This window comes from Leptonotus elevatus, chromosome 6 (genome assembly GCF_054856555.1).
Source record: "Leptonotus elevatus isolate MCC_2025b chromosome 6, RoL_Lele_1.0, whole genome shotgun sequence".
Taxonomy (NCBI): Eukaryota; Metazoa; Chordata; class Actinopteri; order Syngnathiformes; family Syngnathidae; genus Leptonotus; species Leptonotus elevatus.
The window spans coordinates 8,526,461-8,540,624 of record NC_141244.1 but is presented as its reverse complement, the minus strand read 5'-3'; the positions used below and the strand labels follow the sequence as shown (position 1 = coordinate 8,540,624).

The following is a 14,164-nucleotide window of genomic DNA, read 5'->3' as shown; positions in this document are numbered from 1 at the left end:
AAGACCTGAATCTAAAGTTAAGGGTTGCTAAGCAACCAAACCCTTGCTTCCCTCTTACCACCCACACATTATGGGATGTGTATACAAGATTTGATGTTTAAGTAGGAGTCTGCCTTCTCTCACATTGCCCGTGTTGTGTCACATAGTTTGTGTTAAGTTTTTGTTCCCACCGGTGAATGCCAACAATGTAGGCTAATTTGTTGAAAGACTAATGGAATATAATTTTACCGAAAATTATATTCCAATTAATTACTCGGGCACTGGTTTATGGTGCAACAGAATTGTATTTTTAGACAAATATAGCATGGATGAAGTGATGGTACTTTTTTTGTTCACTGTTGTGACCAAATCACCCGTCAACACGTAATTGAGGCATTAGCTCACTAAGACCAAGCTTTCTGAAACCAGATTTCTCGATTGTACTCAAAATATCCTGAGATCATAGCCAAGCTTACGAAGCTGAATAACTGGAACTTTCTGGCAAGTCACATCAGCTCTATGTTTACAGTTGCAAAAAAGCATACATAAGATCATGGAGGCTCGGTTATGTCCTGTGGCTGTTTTGCTACAACAAATCTCAACAGTAAGGTATTCGAACCAGTGTCAAAAAGGTTCTCACAGCTAAAAATCATGGTCCTCCATGGGTTCACTACATAGTAGCCTAATCATCCATATAGTCCTCTATGACTTTTTTATAAACATTACAAAAAAAAGGATGTAGTTGTGTTTTATTTTCAACAAAATTTTACATCAAAACAATACTGACAGACTGCATATATATGAATGCTACATGTAAAATAAATACTGTATTACATCAAATGTGTTTTAATAACAAAAATGATAAATGGAACATGATAAGCATTGTAACAAACGTCATGTACAAATGAAAGAAGGCACATGATTTCAGTTCGATCACCGTGCAAAGAAAGCATCATGCAACTTAGTCATCCAGCTGTTGTGGAAGGTGTTTATTTCCCCATAAAACAAAAAACGGTTCTGCACGTTCCAATCAAACTTCTATGTTAATTTTAGCAAAGCGGTAGTGTAGAGACATGGGGTCGCGCAGCAGCACCACCCCTCTGCGTTCCACAGGCTGACTGATGAGTGTTTGAACGAGGCCAGTGACACTCACAAAGCCCAGAGCCTCCCCGCAGCCTGCCGACAGGGAGAAGTCGGCCTGAGTCACCCAGCCGAGTGTTACTCGGGAGCAGTGAGAGGTGACGCTCGGCAGGGGATTTGGCCACACTCCCAAAACTAAATCCGAAGCGGGACAAGATAACTCGGGGGCTTCCAACGAAGGAGTGTCTTTACTTTTCGTCTTATCACAAGCTTTTTTCTTCTTCTTATCATGCTTGATGGTGCTTTTCACGTGATCCCTGTGGGGGGGCTCCTGAGGGCCACTACTGCCAGGACCTTTGTTCAACAGCTTGAGGTCATCTGCAGTTGGTACCGACACCATGGCATGGAGGTCTGGTTTGCCCTTCGACAAAAGTGAAAGACGTACCCAAACCAAACTCATCCCATGACTTGTTTGGAATGACGTCTTTGCTGTATGGTCTAGAGGTGGCATTTCCCCGACACGGTACGACCTCTGACCTTTAGATGAAGTGGGTCTGCACCAACTAGAGAGAAGCCGCAAAGACTTCCTGTTCCTAGGAAACAAAATTATAGGATTTGGTGTACGTGTAAACAATAAGTGTAAAACATTTCTAAGCCAATCACCCACTAAGGTGAATCAAGCATATTTTGATTATTAACTAATTTACTTTCCAAATGAGAAAAATAGCAACCAAAATAACTCATATTTTATATATATATATATATATATTTTAAAAAAAAACATCGCCATCTAACCTTATGTTACTTTCACATCTCATTTAATTCATTCACTCCCAGCCATTTTCACTGAAGCAACCCCTTCGCTCCGGGCTGTTTTACTGGATTTTGACTGATTTTGCAAGGCCCGCAAAATATTGTGTTCTATTGCTATAAAAACATGGAACCTACCAAAAGAAAGATCAGAGTCACTTCTTTAATCAGAAAAAAAGTACATTTGTATCAGTTTACGTTTTGCAGCAATTAACATTATAATATAGCTAAGTTTCATCATTATTTACAAATCTGTCGAAAACACTGGGGAAATGGGCTTGTTGCAACATGACCCTGGTTAAATGGGCTTGTTGCAACATGACCCTGGTTGATCTCTTATACTCTGATGCCACCTGTTGGCCATTTTTTGTAATAACCACCATTGCTTTAAGCGACCTTCAGGTCGTAACGTATTGAGGAGCAAATAAGTTAATGAAAGTTGGTGTACTTGTTGATTGTGACGACAAAAGACTACATCTAAAATTTTAAATAAATCGGAGCAGGGGTTTGGAAGCTACGGCCAGCCAAATTTGGACATTTTCTGCAAAAAGGGGTGTGGCCGCCTTTGTTTGAACCCTTCGATCTTCTCAAAGCAGGTATTGTTGGAAAGGGAATTCAACATGGATTCCAAGTCTGCAAATCTCAGAAGATTGGTGCAAGTTTTAGTAATTTGAACTTTTGCATGACATGACCTTAATATTTTTCATGAAACGTAATCTCTCACGTTCTCTAAAACTTTCAGCGAGGATTTTTTGTTTTAGTTTAGCAGCAATATAGAGTCAAAGAATTCATGCCTTCATATATTGAATGACAATCAATGATAGAACTAATCCTCATTTTAGTACATCTTCTTACATCATTGACCATCAGAACATCTTGAAGAAATATCACCATTAAAGTCTTACATTGCTGCAAGTCGTGTTCATCAGATTATAGTGAGTTTGTAAACGTCCAAATAACAGCTTATTTCATGCAAAGTTAGACGAGCCCCCCTCAAGTGTCTGTGCGAAGGCCAACATTAATCACTGCAAGTGCTTTCCAGAGGCAATGTCAGTACAAAAGACATTTATTGATCAATATGGCCTGATAAACTCAGTTAATCAAGTATATGGATGCCACAACAGCACAGAAATGACTTTGCTTTGGCCTCTAAACACAATTGTGAGCAAACTTCGCATCGTCTTTTTAAACAGCCTTTTCTATTTATGAAACAGAGAAAAATTCAGAATGTCTTGTGCGTTGCATCAGCAGATAAGAGAGAGACGCACATGCACACACACACACACACACACACACTAGTGACGCACTAATCATCATTAAGCTTGTCTCAGGGCTAAATTAGAGTTGGGGGACTTTTACACATTAACACTGCAATGGTGTGATTCAAAAGTGTGGAATGATAAATGTCAGCAAAGACTCAACTGTTGTGAATTGAACTGATATGACACGGGAACCATAGAGAGCATTACATTAAAAGTGGTAATGAAAAAAAAAAAAAAACATACCTCAGGACAGTGAAGTGCGTTTGCAGCTTCATCTCAGGGACGTCATGATGTGACGTTATCTCGGACTGCATTTCCGTGTCACCCCGTGTCGTGCTTTTAGCCTGGATGTCTCCTTTCCTCTCCTCTCTATCACTTCCAATCACATCCCATTCCTCAGCCAGCTGTTGCCATGGGCAACAGAATGGAGCCAGGCAGCCATGTTTAATGTAATTGGTTCTTTTGGCAGGCGGACGTCTAGAATAGAGGGCAAATAGTCAAACCCTTGTCAAATCACAAATTCCCCAATTTATGAGACAAATTTAGTACGGGGCAGCAGCTCGCGGAGAATGACAAACACTGCTTTATACCCACCGCACATTGCTCCACCTATAATCTAAAATCACACAATATTTTACTTAGAAAAGTTAATTAACTCATTCACTGCCATTGACGGCTATAGACGTCAAAAATTCATTTGAACTATTTCTATTAGCTTAAAAAAAAAATTCCACTTTTGTTAACAAGAGTATTAAAACCTAGAAAAAAATTCTTGTACATTTAGAACAGATGTAAAAATTTTGATTAATCGTGTTTTTTTTTGTTTCTTTAAAAAAAAAAAAAGATTAAAAATACTAAAATTTTAATAAATAAAAAATAAAGAAGAAAAGATTATTAAGAATTAGGAGCGTCAGGGGATAAAAAAAAATATCTGTAATTAATCGCATGACTTCACTAGTTAACTCACGATTAATCACAAATTTTACATCTGTTCTAAATGTACAATAATTTTTTTTCTAGGTTTTCATACTCTTAACAAAAGTGGAAAAAATGTTAAACTAGCAAATTCATTTTTGACGTCTATAGCCGTCAACGGCAGTGAATGAGTTAATATAAAACTATGCTTCCTATTGTTATGATAAAATAAAAATAAAGAGTACAAAAGTTAGATCAAGAAATATTCTATTTCATTCTTCAAGTGACCTTTGGAACTTTTCAAGCAACTGGGACTCTTGCTCCTCCTGAAAACGAGCTCCTGCAGGGCAGTCAGGGTAATCGTGGGGGAAGTGAGGAACGCCTTTATTCTGAGAGTGTGTCAGACTCATTTTCAGTCCACCATTGCGAACACCTCTGTAAACCTGGCAGAAGGACAAAGGCAAGAGAGACAGGCTAAGCAAAGCATTTGGAGCTTTGTGATTGAAAAACAAAATAAACCGGGGGCTTCAAGTGCCAGCCTGCCTTTCATTTCAAGGTAGATTGAACATTTTCACAGGCCATGTTGAAACTAACAAAACTCTTGAAATACGGACATGCCCAGCGAATAATACTCCAGTAAACCTATTAAAGTGGGGGATCAAGTTACAGACAGGTTAAGCTCGCAAGAAAAATAACAGGTTTAAGAAAGCAAAGAAGGAATAGCTTAAAATAAAATAAAATAAATTGTAGGTGGTTTTCTATCCCCGTCTGAAAAGGGAAAATGGAATCACATATACACACACACACACATGCCCAAGAAAAGAATGGTTCCCAGTACTGACCAGCGGGATCCAAAAAGCCATGCCCCAGCCTTTAGGAAACAACAGGTCCCATCCGGCACCCCAGGAATTCATCTCGTGTCCCAGCTGCTTGCCAGGCTGGTGAACCAGCAGGATGGGAACTCGACCCTGCAGGGGAACAGGACTGAGTCTGGTCCCGGGTACAAGAACCTCGCTCCTCATACGGTTCAAGTCCTGTGAAATGAAAGGCACAAGTCAAAAGACTAAGACAGTTAGTCTTAGCATAATAATAATAATAAGGGTGTCAAAATAAGTGCATTAATTTTTAGCTAATCTTGCGTTGTTTTTTTAAAGCCACTAAAGTTTTAACGCGCGATTAATGACCGCCCCTTACTTGGAAAGCCTCTACTGGGGGAATTCCAGTCGCAACGCAGATACGACCACATCCAAATTGAGCAGTAATAAATATATTAATAATGCATATATTTGTGGAGACTGGGTTCACGTTGTATTTTACAATTTTTACAACGTGCAGAATTTCACAAGTTACTTCATGTTAAAGATTAGATAGCTTTTAATATGAAAAGGAACTGCATTGATGACATTGTCATCAATGTCTTACAAATGCAATAATGCCATCTAGTGGCAGAAAAAAAGACTTCAACACAAATCACTATATCACACTTGTTTTTTATAGTACAGTACATCTTTTTAATTTGAACTCAATTGTATTAATTATTATGAAATGACTGTATCAATGACTAAAAGATGCAGCCATATTTCTATTAGTTTAACATGAGGATGAAAACTTAACATTGGGGGATTTAGAACAGATATACAATTTTTGATTAATCGTGAGTTAACTCTTGAAGTCATGCGATTAATTACGATTTTAAAAAAAATTATCGTCCGACATCCCTAGATAATAATAATAATTGTAACTTTCTCTTAGTTAAAAAAAAGAAGTTACAATGATATTTTCAGTTACCTGTTCAGAAATTTTGTTCTCTGTGACATTGTTGCGCACAGACTCTTCCCACAGGAAACTCTGACAACAGTGTTCTGGCACACCGCGCAAAGACAGCTCTTTCCTCTTCTCGTCATCCACCTCTGGAAGAAACATCACACACACACACACACACACACACACGAGCATGGCCCTGTGTAATCCTACACTTCAACAGACAGAGGCATCACTTTCGGCTTCTTGCATTTCGTGACATTCTGTGCAAATTTGTTGACGCTTCACATGGTTGTCATCTAAAACAGCAAGCAACCTGAATACTTAGAAAATACTTTCATCTAATATATCCATGACAGTGTTAACCCATCACATATTCACAATACACAGTGTATTCAATGAGATGAACCAACAGAATTTTGAGAAAGTATTCTAAATGAAAGCCATTATACTTTGTAATAACCTTATTATATCTGCTTTCAACCTATAGACAAGAGCATCCATCTCCTCCGTAATGAGTAATCAGCCTCATTTGAAGGAGATAATAAGAAACTAAATTGTTTGCTCATTTTTTACGCCGCTTATCCCTTTTCAGGGATGTGAAGAAGCGAGGGAAAAAACTGGGGCACACTCTTCTTGCTGCCGAGCAACATTTCTATTATGTGAAAAGTGTGTCACTCTGTTCAAAGCAACGACAAATACAATTTTAAAAGGCAGTGCCATAAGCCGTCATTCGTCACCGAGGGCCGTTTTTGGAGTACAGGGTCCTGCCAGGATTCGAACCTGGAGCATCTGCATGGCTGAGCAGAGGCCCCCCAGGAGCACAGGACCAGAGGTGCACTCTGAGAAACGGCCTCAACAACAGACTTAATTGGACCTGCTCTTCTCAACACTCTTTGTATCTTATGTAGGTGGGCTAACAAAACTAACAACAGAAGACCTAACAGGGGAAGTCAACCTAAAAATGTGCATTACAATAATATGTTCTATACTAGTCTAAACACTGTATTCTGGTTTATGTTGCATTTGTTGAATATAAATAAAGCAGCAAAACCCACCCAGAGGGTGGCCATTTTGTCACTGTCGACTGAAAATGACATCACAGTTGCTCAGCTAACAACCAATCACGTTTCAGCTTACGAACATCACATGACCAAACTCAGACAACGGGTGTGCTGTGATTGGTTGTTACCTCAGCAACTGTGATGTCATGTTCAGTCAACAGCAAGTGGCAAAATGGCCGCCCCCTGAAACGGACAAAAAACGGTGGATTTTGCTGCTTTGTTGTTATTCCACAAACGCAATATTATTCAGCATGCATGTTTAGAGTAGTAGGGGCACATACAACATAATATTGCAAAGAATTTTGGGGGGTTGACCCCTTTTTAAAAATGAAAACTGAGGCACTAGAATTGAAATGAAAATCAAATATACATCTCGCCAAATATAATCAATCTAATCGCTAGTCAATTGTCAGCAATGAGGATGTGGTGTTAATGCGCCAAATTATTTTTGTTGACCCTGGGGGTGGCAAGGATTAAGGTGGTTGTGGGGGCTGATGCTAAATGCTATCTCGGTTCAACAGCGCTAAACCATCAGTGCACTCACCATTATCCAACCATCCAACATTTTTTGCTCGGTCTCGGCAGCTATTAGAAACTGGCTTTGTAGTTGATCTCGCACCGATGCCATATTGGAAAAATGCCACCAAAAAAACTCAAGCTAGCGTTGGCTCTGACCACCCGCGACTGCCACAAAAGGACTACATTTCCCATGATTCTTAGAAATGGAAGCAGGAAGTAGTGTGAGTTCCGGTATAACGAAAACACACCTTCTACGAATGAGAACGCAAATGTGAATTTTGGCAGATTGACAAAGGTCTACAAACAGGACTTAAATTTTCAATGCAAGACTCAATATACACAGAAATGACATACATGTAAACCACAATTAGCCTCTGTCGCAGCCAGTATTTCCGCCATCTCATTAGTGGTAGGACAGATTTTACCTTGTGCCTCCTTTACACAGGGCAAAGCTTTAACCCTCTTTGTCGGTATAGTCAGCCTCGGGTCATCAACTGTCAGCCCCAGCACCGAGCCAGGGGGGAGCTCAGTAGTTGAGTAGATGCCTGCATGAATGACAACAATTTGCTGACCAAAACGTTCAAAGTGGCCGATTCCCCGACATGGAAATAGTCAACCTTTCAGTGTGTGAAAGACATCAGTTTGTTGCTGATGCAGCGTCATCTTGCTCTCTTCTTTGCAGTGATCGGGCCACCAGAAGCAGGAGGGCTGTGATTTGCTCATTTCCTGATAAAAGACAATAGAACACTGGCTTGGTTGGTATACAAAAGATTCTTCTCTTGCTTCCATGCTGATAAAATTCACAGCTCTTACATCACAGTCTGTAGCAGCTTCCAAAGCGTCTGTCAGCACAGAATGGGACTGCGGTCCAATCAGGCGATATCGGACAATCTCCATTGTGAGGTCACTACAAAAGATAAAATATTCCATGTTGTCTTTTGCAGATTTTTCAAAACAACCCCAACTAGAAACAACACAAACTTGATCAATATTCCAGTTGAGTGGGATTTCCAGGTAACAGGGGTGTCGGGCGATCTGGTTCCATCACCCAGGATCTTCTTGGCATGAGGTCCATTGGCATCCGTGCGGCTTTGCTTCCTCTTAGTTCCGGGTCTGTGCTTGATTTCACGCTTTTTATCAGGCTTTGGTTCCGAATCTGTGCTGGAGACTACCTCTGCATGCTTAACCAATGGCACGGGCGGTGGGACCACAGCCTCACATTGGCACACACTTTGGAACTCAGTCAGGATCTCCTGAAAGCAAGAAATATTTGAGTAAAAAAGAAAAACATTTACATTTTTTTAACAACCCAAACATCTCACTTGTTTAAGAGCGGGATGAACCCAGGTCCACAGTTGCCTGTGAACAGAGCCCGACGTACGAGGTCTCCAGAGGAATGTGACCGGGCCCAAAGGCTGCGAGGGGAACTGTCCCGCCCTGTACAACATTACGCTGCCTTGCCTTTGGCCAGACAAACACAAACCTTGAGCGAATGTAGGGCCTGTCGAATTAGAAAAGCAGCACATGCTATGCAAACTGGCTCCATATGACAAATTAAAAACTGCGTATGTATTTGAGGTGGAGCACACTCTCACCAGCCTCCTTGCTGGTCAACTGTGACAGACAATCCAGTAGCTTGTCTTCCTCTCCCTGGAGCTCTAAGCAGCAATAGTACGACAAGTCCTGTTTGGTCACAAAGAGAAATCCGTTTCAAACAGCACTATGTACCATCATTTCAAACTATAAGTGGCACCTTCAATAAATTAAAGATCAAGAAAGAAAATACACAAGTTGCAGGAAGTTGCATTTTTTGGGGAACACATTCGTTATTTTCCAACTTTAGTTGAAGCCCCATTGAAGGGATAAATTGAGTAATTATGGGAAATGCACTATAACACATCAGGTGTAGAGAGCATAAAAAAATATTATTTATAATGGACTCAATGGCGCCAGCTCCTGGCGAATTACCGCTTGTGCTATGTGAATGTTTGGCCTCCACATATACCAATGACAATACTAATTTTGAACTTCAACATGTTTGGACATTCTGTGTGAAATTTCAGCACTCTAAGTGATTTTTTGATATGCTTTATCTATGCTAATATAATAAACAAGAAAAATGCCAGGATTCGGCTCGATACTGCACGAGGGGTCAGTGGGTGGTTCGCTAGCTAGGTAGGCAGGTAGCTAGCTAGCTAGCTAGCTAGGTAGGCAGGTAGCTAGCTAGCTAGGTAGGCAGGTAGCTAGCTAGCTAGGTAGGCAGGTAGCTAGCTAGCTAGGTAGGCAGGTAGCTAGCTAGCTAGGTAGTTAGCTGCAGAGACTGATGAAGATGAGCCCGCACGTTCCCGACATTTGATAGGCTATTTCCCCGGACGAGCAGGAGAGCTGGTAGGATGGTCTTCTGCATGCACTTTTTTTTTTTTAAGTGACAAACGGATGTTTGGCTTCTACTTTTTGAAAATGAATCCTTGAATACACCTTTAAGGTCTCTATTTTCCTTTCCCAGCAGCCCAAAAGTTGAAATTGTAGTCAAAGTGTATGAAAAAAAGTGAATGTTGTTGTTGCTGCAACATGCTAGTGCGGTAAGGGAACTAGCTAACTTGGTCTCAAAATAACCCAAGATACTTCGCCTCTAATTCACAAATGATAAATGCACATAGCAACCAAAAAAACAAAAGTACAGAAGACGCAAGAATGTCCATGTTTTAGGATCAAGCCATCCTACTAAAGAGCATACGTGAAAGTCGCCATGGAGTCCGGACACTGGCAAATGTTTGTAATCCAATCGATTCCATTAATCAAACGTTTCAACATGTATCGTTCCAAGGAGTGTTGATCTAAACCTTACGCATACGCCTTATTTACACAAGTAACGTAAGAGAAAGGCGAGGATGACATTTATCATTAACAACATAACATTTGGTGTAAACACAATGAGAGTACATTGAAAAGTTGCCACACTATATGGAGCAAGATTATCTCATCCCGTGACGTCAATGAATTCTATCTATAGGCCGATCCGCTCGTCTTACGTATGTAGTGACGCACAAATTCTATCAAAATGAAAGCCAGAATTCTTACTTTAATCTCAGAATTCGCTCAGAATTCTGAGAATAAAGTCAGAATCCTGCCAAACTTTTTTTTCTTTCTCTTCACCGGCCCTAATCCTCTTCCATATATCCAGTCAGAGCTATGTGACAAGTGTACTGTATCACCCAATCGCTTACTTCAGTGTTTCACGTCTATATGCCTGATATATTAGCAATTAGCGTCGTGTTTAGCCATGTCAACGAGCCAGCCAAAGCTTTGCCTGATACGGACAGTGGAAAGCGGGCGATTGGGCGGCTGTTCAGTTTTTAGTTTTAGTTTAGTTTTGTTTATTTATTTTATAATGATGCAGTGTTAATTTCATCGCATTCATTTATGAAATGTGTACTGGCCAATGTTTTGGTGGCTTGACAGCGCTGTACTGGAGCTAATGTTGGAATCTAGATTTTTTTTTTTTCTGCTTCGCGTGAAGGTCCATACCTGCAGCAGACAATGAGTGCTCATGGCTCTGTAGCTCGGGCGGTAGCATTTCAAGGTGGGTCTGTCCCCGAGGCAGTAGCCCCACTTTTTCACCATGTGGAAGCGCTTGGCGTGCCAAATGTGCGTCTCCAGCCACACGTTCTTTCTCTGCCGCCGGTTGAACTCCAGCAGCATGTTTCCGTGACGGCGGCGAGCTTTGCGGCTCTTGTTCTTGGCCTGCTCTTTTTTTTTTACGCTGCCCTGCAGGCATTTCTCTCTCTGTGGTTGGACAAAATAAATATTACTCAAGTCAAGATTTCAAGATTTCAAAGTGAAAAAAAAAATGCTTTGTGAACAATACCATTCTGTTGGCTATCTCTCTCAGTCGGCAAGGAAGACGTTTGGAGTTGTGGCTCATCGCTCTTCTCCTCATGTGCTTGGGAAGCGCTCCAAAGACATGACAGCTGGCTGTTGTCTTGGTAACAGCTTTCAGCATTGCATTTACCTCTGCTGCCCTCGCCCTGGCAAAATACCCAGCTGCGAATACAGTGTAGCAAAGGCGAGAAGGACTTTAGCAATTGTTGCTCAAACTATGCAAAAAGCCTCTCATGTGTACAGTTAACCCAACTATATTGTAGCTCATTGTTCACAGTCGTGGACATGCACTACTTGTTGATAAGCATGAAGCGCTAATTAAGGCTCCACAAGAGCGCGCAAGCAGAGTGGAAGCCACGCGACAGCATTGGCATTGCCTACGCATGTTTTCAATAAACACACGTGTGGTGTTCAATTATCAGTTTTAGAAACCTTTTGTAACAAGAGCAAATGTTTTTCGTGGAGAAGCAGAAGAAAAAGCAGCAATCATTCCTGCAGTGGACTCATAGTGCGCTCAATGAACAGGCACACAATAGGAAATCACAGTTATGCATAGAAAAAGCTCAGACGACTGACAGAGCAAAAGACACAGGTTGTGACGCATTTTTGACACTTCCCTTAAAAATAAGTAGAGTGTGAATTATTTTGTTCCCAGTTTGTAGTATTTGATTACACATTGGACTAATTGGGAGCGGAATGGGAAAGAGCAGAGACATGCACGCACACTCAAGCAACATTACATTAAGAGTGCCACTGTATTGCCAATATTTAAAACGGATGACATCAAATGCAGTACTTCAACAATTAGGCATGCAATGTCAAAGCACATACAGTATATACATAAATATATACAGTATTTACATAAATTAACATGCATACATCCCAATATATTGAATTAATAATGAATAAATAAAAGTTGTTTTAGAGTTTTGCTGAGGTACCGTTTCAGTACCGTATCGAGGTATTTTATGCAGGTATAGTATCGAAGTCAAATTGCTGGTATCGTGACAACACTACAGCATAGCGGAGAGTCCGAATTAAGAATTGCGCACCCTTAAGTGTATTACCGCATTGAACCACAACATGCTTGGTTGCACTGAAGTCTACTTGAAGATGTCTAGCAACATTTGAGAGAAAGAAGAGATGCCCCTACAATATAAAACCACAATTTTATGTTTTAATATTCATTGTGCCCAGAGAATATATATTTGTGAGCATTGTTATATCAATGGCCAAAATGCAATAGCCTCTTACTTGGAGAACTGTGCAAGCTGCAATAAACGGGGGTTCAATGCAGTTACCAAATTTTGAATCGATGGGCAAAACAATTCTGATTAAACACTGAAAGAACGCAAGCAGTAAGTTGATGACACTATTTTCATGTTTACTGCAAGGGGTAAACCAAACCATCATTAACCCTTCAATTGTCAAGTGTCTGCTCAAGTACAAAAGGAAAGGTTTCTTTACCCGTAAGAAAGTGAGGCATCTTGTCAGCATACACTCTACCACCTTTTTGGTGTCCACGGACCCACCCAGTCTCTTGGTGGGAGCGTTTCTTTCTTACTGAAGGTGGATCTTTGCCAGATGGGCCATCACCACCTGCACCTGAGATGGTAAAGATTAGAACGGAATAAGAATGACAATGTCTTTATCGTCATCGTAAAAGCTACTACGATATTGAAGATGAGATGTTAAACTAAAATGCTATTCAGTTGTAAACAGGGTTTGATTGTCTGTGTATTCCGTTAACTTATACAAGAAGCTAGAATAACTGGAAGCGTAGTGAGCCTAAGGGAAATAAGAAGAACAACAGACAAACAACACTAATAATATGTTAACTATGAGACAGAGAGACGTCAAAAGTTCAAGTGTTACCGTTGGCATGGGGGCCGCCCTCCTCATGGACAGACGAGGACACAAACTGCACACTGGTGGGTTGGTTTCTCAGTTTCTTCTGTCGCATTTTGACTTTAGCTGCACACATTTTCTTTAAAAGCAGAAAGGTTTTAGTTTAGGGTAGGATGTGCGAGTACTGATACCAGGTATCATACCTGGCCTTATTTTAAGGTACAAAGTGCCTTTGGAGAGGAAAGTGTTTAACATTCATAAAATCCTAAATGATGGGGCGATCGGATTAATATTTTCAGATGTTGAAGTGAGCACGAGTAGATATGTGCACATGAATTCTGAAGACATTACGCAACGTTAAGCTTTTTTACATAAAAAGCGTCTAAACTTTAGACTGTCCCCGTCCGGCTAACTAAAAACAACAAACACTTCTACCAAACCAACAACATCATTTATGGCATTGTGTGATTGCCAAACAAAAACACAACAAAATAGTGATACATTTACCTTTCGTGGATGAGAGAAATTCCGCTTCAAATGTGTTTTTTCCCCTCAAGCTAGCGAGACAGCGTGTGAAACCAACGTGCGAGTTACTTCCGGATATGTGTATGTGGTGCTCATGGGAGTTGTAGTATACATGCGCAACATTCGACGAAGTTGGCTCATTGGCTGCTTCACCGGTTTACTTGTATCAAACAAAATTATTATATGTGCGGTCATTATTATGCGTAGTAAATTGTTTCACTGATCAATATTTAAAAAAATAATAATCAACGCGACAAATCTTGTATAAAAACATGTTATTTTTATTTATGTATTTATTTCACATCTTTGCCACTAAGGGCAACTTTGATATTTTCATTTGTGCAAAAATTGTTCACGAATATGAAACGAAAAGATTTCTGGTGACTGGATTTCTAGCCGTGACTCGTGCGACGTCACCAACCAGGGAGGGGGGGGGGGGGGGGGGGGGCTTTAAAAATGCTGTGCATCTTATCTTGTCAGAATTTGTTAGAAATTGCGCATGAAAGAAGAAGAGCTGAG

At 40.5% G+C, this 14,164-nt stretch overlaps 1 protein-coding gene across 2 annotated transcripts; it reads right to left on the bottom strand.

The window, feature by feature from the left end:
* Window positions 1-711: 711 nt before the first annotated feature.
* On the bottom strand, window positions 712-13,722 carry pop1 (POP1 homolog, ribonuclease P/MRP subunit). 2 transcript variants are annotated; one of them, XM_086078207.1, is made up of 17 exons: window positions 13,628-13,722; window positions 13,148-13,259; window positions 12,740-12,877; window positions 11,259-11,434; window positions 10,919-11,176; window positions 8,986-9,073; window positions 8,713-8,891; window positions 8,372-8,643; window positions 8,204-8,297; window positions 8,008-8,116; window positions 7,816-7,935; window positions 5,835-5,956; window positions 4,889-5,080; window positions 4,335-4,489; window positions 3,375-3,608; window positions 1,855-2,003; window positions 1,509-1,652 (listed from the first exon to the last, which is right to left on the bottom strand). In XM_086078207.1, the coding sequence occupies exons 2-16, from the start codon at window positions 13,254-13,256 to the stop codon at window positions 1,883-1,885; spliced, it is 2,367 nt and encodes a 788-aa protein (XP_085934333.1). In that variant the 5' UTR covers window positions 13,257-13,259; window positions 13,628-13,722; the 3' UTR covers window positions 1,509-1,652; window positions 1,855-1,882. The 2 variants fall into 2 exon arrangements, with proteins under 2 accessions (XP_085934332.1, XP_085934333.1); XM_086078206.1 differs by lacking the exon at window positions 1,855-2,003 and having other exon boundaries at window positions 712-1,652.
* Window positions 13,723-14,164: the final 442 nt, after the last annotated feature.